The following is a 6,204-nucleotide window of genomic DNA, read 5'->3' on the forward strand; positions in this document are numbered from 1 at the left end:
CAAACAGATGTATTTTCCTAAATATCTACCCTTCCCCATGTAATAACCATGGTTCTTATAGCTTTAAAGAGTCAAGTACAATGACTGGGACTCAAAGCATCAACAGTGTTCATGTACCAAAGAGGCAACTCTGAAGGATCAACAATACCACTAACTGGTACCAACTACACAGATCAGGGCAAATATGCAGTAATTATCTTTTGACTGTCTCGTATTGTCTGCCTTTAGATCAAGTACAGGCATTACTGCTAAATGATATGGCAGAAATATATCAAGGCAAAAGTAATTTTTGCTTTTGAATGGCAAAACACTTTGGTTTTGGATTTTGCTTTCATGCAGCTGCATGAACTGGATCCAACTTAAATCATATAAACCATTTTGAATGAATAAGGTACAGCACACGCACAGATACACCACTCAAAGAATGTGAGAAATGAGTTCGTACCTTGTGCTATTAATCCACTTTATTTTAGATCACTTGTATGCAGAAGCACTGAACTAGAGTTGGAACTGCTAATATATACTTGCTAGGTAAGATTACAAGTACACTGTCAAAGACTTTGACTGATTTCTGGTAGCCAAGTTACAGGATTAGGTATCTTTTGATTTAACAAGGTTGTCTGTACATAATAAAATGTGTACATGCTGGCATTAATCTGCTAATGATCCTTATGCACTTAAATACTAGAAATGCACAATTAAATAATCCAGTGAACAGGAAGTATAGGATACTCAGTTCACTTCCTAGACCCCCACCCCCATACTCTGGCTCTTTTCTTTTGAAATTTTCAGAAGTTTCTCAGTGAAATGATCCTTACTACCCATCACCACAAACAGGAACTCAGAATGTCCCTAGTCCCCCATTCTCATCTTCCCCCTGATTGTCCTATCTGACCCCTATCTAAATCATTACCTTACATATTCCCCCGTAATAAAGTAGACAGAAACTAGCAAATATAAGCTTTTTTTCTAGTTTGTCAGTAACGCAAAAAATGTTAGTTTTGAAGCTTTTAGGACTGCCAAAAAACAGCAGGTTGGTAACTTTTAAAAATGTCAATTTATAAATAGCACTACTGAAACACAGCAGACACTTCTGTTAAATGACAACATAAACATTCCCCCCCCATCCCAACACACACAAAAATGCTATGGATATAAACAAATTATTATTTCCCTTTCCACAACTGCTTTCATGTGGCTAAGACTAAAGCAGAACCCTTTACATCTTGTGTTTGAAGCATTTGACATGTTATAGTTCTGCAACCACAACGGAAAACTAAGTCTGAAATAGCAATGGGTACTTTTGTCTTCTGTAAATATTGAGAACAAGTTGAGAACAAGGGTTTACAAACAGGGCCTCCAACCTTCTTAGCTGCAGCAACCTCTTTTACAGCAATCAGATGTACAAAAATGTACAGGCTGAAGCTTTTCTTAACACTTGCCTCAACTCCAGGAAAAGCCTCAGTGGCAAAATCTGTGGATGTCATGCCATTCGGAAGGAAGGAAGGAAGGAAGGAAGGAAGGAAGGAAGGAAGGAAGGAAGGAAGGAAGGAAGGAAGGAAGGCCCGTTCTGTCATAGTAACCTCATTCCATCCACGTATTTTAAAAAATGCTCTGGTGAGACTAAAACCAGAGGATGGTCTCTGCCCATAGCAGCAGCAACACGCATGTGAAGGAAACACAGCCACTAAATCTTTCCTGTCCAGCCATCAACAGCACCTCAGGATAGAGCTTGCAGCTGATGGGAAGGCAGTTTTCTTTTCCCTGTTTCTCTCTCCTCCACTACCAGACAGGCTGTTTATAGAGCAGAGAAGCTCACCACTGGTGCAAAGAACCTCTAGCCCAGAAGAGCATCTACAATTCTAAGACCCTTTAGTAGGTTAGTCTTGAAAAACTATTATGTATGAAATACTATGATGTATGAAGATCATCAATTATGTGCATAGCATAGTTAATTCTAAAATTAAATATTTCTTCCCTATAGATTCTTGGCAAAGTGGGTGAAAAAAACCCTCCTGATTGCTAATATTAGTTCAGCTACAGAACTGAGGTAGAGAGAACCCAGACAACCTTTTCTACGAAACTCAAATTAAAACCTGCTCCAAACAAACAAGACTGGCATGGTAATGAGTGAGCATATTACCAGAAGCTGCTATCAACTGTGCCAGTTCCCATTGCATCTAAATTTAGTTCAATGAAAACAGTAGGAGCTACCATCCTCCTCGTGGGAGAAAGCTGAGAGGGACTGACTGTGCAAATACCTCTCTCCCACCTAACAGATTACAGCCCTGAAGCAAACACTTTCTACTTGTTAGTGAAACTTAACAAAAGGAGAGGCTTGGGGAATTTAATTCATTTCACATAACGACAAATATTCAATTTTATTTTTTTAAGAAATCTCACCTCATCTGAAGAATCACCTTGCCCTGAAGCGGGTGTAGCACCTGTACAACCTTGTGAAATTAAAAATTAAAATATCCTTTATAAATTTGCACATAACTGGACAAATGCATAATCTGAGAGTTATTAAGCATTCAAGTAAGGGGTGGACTAATATGACCATAACTGAAAGGGAAAACCTAGCAGGAAAAGTGCCGAATTCTTGAGGGACCACTGCCTATTATTCGGCAGTTATGCGCAGAACAGGGCACGAAGGCATTTTGCTGCAGAAATGCCACTGAATCATCACAACGATGCAGTCATTCCAAATTTTACATTTCCTAACAAACAGAAGAGGGGGGAGAACTTCAGTTTCCATTAAATAAGAAACCAGATTAGGTTGTGTCTAGTCCTTAATTTTGGAACTTGAATCAAGGTTCTGCTTCACTTTATGTCCCTCAAACTTGTATAATTTCAAGGACATCCCATATTCGACCTCAGAAGAGGTTATTTTTTTATCTGTCGAGTGAATTAATGCTTCACAAAATGCTTCAGATCTTAATTTTAACAACATTTTTTGTTTAAAAAGAAAAATTGCACCAACCTTGAACTGCTGAAGTGCTGGCCCCAGCTCCTTGTTCCTGCACTCCACTGGCAAGTTTATCTTCAGGAAATGTCAGTCCAGAACCCTTCAATGCTACAAGGTACCTTTCATGGCTTTTCTTTGCACAAGCATTTTCTCCACCACCTTAAAATACATTTCCAAAAGACAAAATTCTAATTCAATGTATTTATTTCGCTGGCTGCCTATTTATTTATGTGTCCAATTTAAGGTGCTAGCGCTTACCTTTGAAGTCCTTCACCTGTGGGCCAAATACTTAAACCATTTCTCCTGATATGACCCTCTGAGGCAACCGCATTCCTCACAAAGGATCCCCTAGCAGTCCCCTTGTTCTTAAGGATACAATCCGCTATAGCCCGGGCCTTTTCTGCTGCAGCTCCACTACTGTGAAACATCCTCCCAGAAAGGGTGAGGCAGGCACCTACCCTTGGAACTCTTCCAGCAAGGATGTGAGACAGAAGTGTTTAGGAGAGTTTATGAGGCAGCTTGAAGGCTACAGATGTAGACTCTGGCTCATCTGTTTTAATTTAGTTGTTTTACAGCGCAATCCAAATAAGAGTTATACCCTTTGTATTCCACTTAAGTCAACTGGCACAACTCTGCTTAGGACTGCACTCTAAATGATGTATTTTAATTATTTTAATAGAGGACTATTTTTGTATGGCCACCTGAAAATGGGCCTTCTCAGTTGTGGCACCAAAATTATGGAACTCTCTCCCTATCATGGAGATTCATCTATCCCCTCAATCACTGTCTTCTGTTAGCAGGTGAAGATGTTTCCATTTCATCTAACGTACTCCTTAATGACCCCTGTTCTTGCCTGTTTTTAATCGTTGATTTTATTTGTATGTAACATTTTTAAAGCTTATTTTTTAATTGTTCACCACCTAAAGGTCCCAAATTGAGTGGAAAGGCAGCATAAAATGTTTTAAATAAATAAACCCAGGTTCATACTAGGGATTAAAAACTTCCAGTCTTCTAGTATGAATAGCATGAATCATGCTAGATTTGGATAATGCGGCCCAAGGTATAACAAAATGCACGGTTACTCAGACATCTCACTGCAAGCAGAGCTTCTGAGACACAGGTTTAACCTTTTCCCCCAGCATGCAAGCCACAATGTTTTGTTAAAGAGGAAAACAGCATACTCACAGCTATGGGTCCAGAGTGGAAGTGTGGTTGTATGTCTCAGAGGGTAAGCAATACAACTATTCCCCCCACCCCATGCTTGCATCACTTTGTGGCTTTTCATTCCTTTTTGTTTTCTTCTAAATGAAACTTTCCTTTCTTTTCATTCTCTCCTCTTTAGAAACTGAGGAGTCTCCTGCTGTGCCACTCCACCACAGGAAGGTGAATTTGACCTTTGAAACACAGCGGAGAGCACCACCAGAGCGGCACCCTCTACTCACTGCAAATGCCCAACCATTTCATGACTCTTCTAAAAATCAATTGTTTTATTTAGGGTTTTTGAAGACTGAACCCTCTCTCCAGTACGACTATTCCACAAAATCTAGAGCACAACTGGGAAATTTTATGATTGATAATCTTAAAACAGTTTGGTGTAGTGGTTAGGAGCGCGGACTCTAATCTGGGAGAACCGGGTTTGATTCCCCACTCCTCCACATGCAGCTATTGGTGACCTTGGGTCAGTTACAAGTTCTTTCAGAGCTGTTCTCTCATGAGCGGCTTCTCAAAAGAGCTCTCTCAGCCCCACCTACCTCACACTGTGTCTGTTGTGGGAAGGGGAAGGGATTGTAGGCTACTCTGAGACTCCGGGTAGTGAAGGGTGGGGTATAAATCCAATCTCTTCTTGTTTTTAAAAAGGTTTAATATAAGCTAGAGGAAGAGGTAGGAAGATCTAACCAAATCTACATAACACTATAAATCTTGTGCATTTAAGCATTACAAAAATAACAAGACTGGGGCAAAAAAATATGATGGATCCACTCAAACACTTAAGTATGTACAGTCACTTTTATACTTGAAAATTATTTCTGAGTATACAAAATATCAATAAGGCATACAAACCAAAGCCATACAATATCTCAATGATATACAGAATTGTAAAACTTAATGATATACAAACATTACAGTAGTTTCAAACTGTAATGTCTGTATATCATTAACTTTTACAATTCTTTTTATCATTGAGATATTGTATAGCTTTGGTTTGTATGCCTTGTAAAACTTAATGATATACAAACATTTACAGTAGTCTCAAAAGAAGGAAAGAAGAAACCTAGATGAGGACTGAATGAGGATTTGTTGGATCAACAAGAGATTGTAGATATTATAAGTAAAGAAACCAAACAGTTTTTTCAAATAAATATGACCCAAGATATACAGATTCAAACAGTATGGGATGCATATAAAGCAGTAATGAGAGGACTATTAATATCTTTGAACAGTAGAGAAAGAAAAAAGAGACTGGAACAGCAAACTACGGTGTTGGAAAAAATCCGAGTAAAGGAGAGAGAATTAAAGAAAAGGCCGGGGGAAAAGAAAATAATTAGAGAAATTCAAATTCTACAAGAACAACTGAATACATTAATGAACCAAGAAATTTATTGGAACTTGAAAAGGCTACAACAGAAATCTTTTGAAGGGGCAAATAAACTGGGAAAAATTTTGGCGTGGCAATTGAAAAAAAGGCGGGAGAACAAAATTATAAGTAAAATAGTTAATGGGGGGAAAGAAATTGTGGACAATAATGGAGTCAAGAGAGCACATGCAATCTCGCCACCCCAGAGGACAGAAGCCTCTCCAAATCCCTTTTATATATAAGGAGAGACTAGGAATTGTATTAATGTACTGAATTGTGTTTTATGGACTATGAGAATTTTATTCTGTTGTAAGCTGCTTTGAGCCAGCCTAGGGCGGGATAAAAATCAATAAAATCAATAAATAAAAATATGTGTGTAGTTTGCCACTTGTCTGCTCACCTAATCAGGACCACCAAGACAGAAGGAGTAGGGGTGTGAAGAAATGCATTTTTTTCTTTGGAGGTTTGCACTGAATAAAACCTTCACCAGTTGTTGTTTTTTATTTTTTCTCAGAGAACTGTCAGGAAGAGGGAAGTCATTTCAATGGCTTTCCAGCCCTACCTCAGCCACCCTTTTTACAAATGCTAATAGCTCTAGCTAAAGACAATGGGATGGCCAAGTTCCCCCCCCCCAGAAGAGAACAGAGATTTGGTGATATTA

The 6,204-nt window shown here is 38.8% G+C and overlaps 1 protein-coding gene across 4 annotated transcripts in view; it reads right to left on the minus strand.

Annotated features, from left to right (window-relative positions):
- UBR3 (ubiquitin protein ligase E3 component n-recognin 3 (putative)) overlaps positions 1 to 6,204 on the minus strand; it is a 130,140-nt gene that overhangs the window by 110,887 nt on the left and 13,049 nt on the right. For all 4 annotated transcript variants that reach the window (XM_015422265.1, XM_015422264.1, XM_015422263.1 and 1 more), the window contains exons 4-5: positions 2,984 to 3,127; positions 2,404 to 2,453 (exon numbers count right to left, since the gene is read on the minus strand). In XM_015422265.1, coding sequence (XP_015277751.1) covers positions 2,404 to 2,453; positions 2,984 to 3,127 — 194 coding nt within the window. The remainder of the gene's footprint in view (positions 1 to 2,403; positions 2,454 to 2,983; positions 3,128 to 6,204) is intronic.

The sequence above is a fragment of the Gekko japonicus genome, unplaced genomic scaffold (genome assembly GCF_001447785.1).
Source record: "Gekko japonicus isolate JY-2015 unplaced genomic scaffold, Gekko_japonicus_V1.1 scaffold469, whole genome shotgun sequence".
Lineage (NCBI taxonomy): Eukaryota > Metazoa > Chordata > Lepidosauria > Squamata > Gekkonidae > Gekko > Gekko japonicus.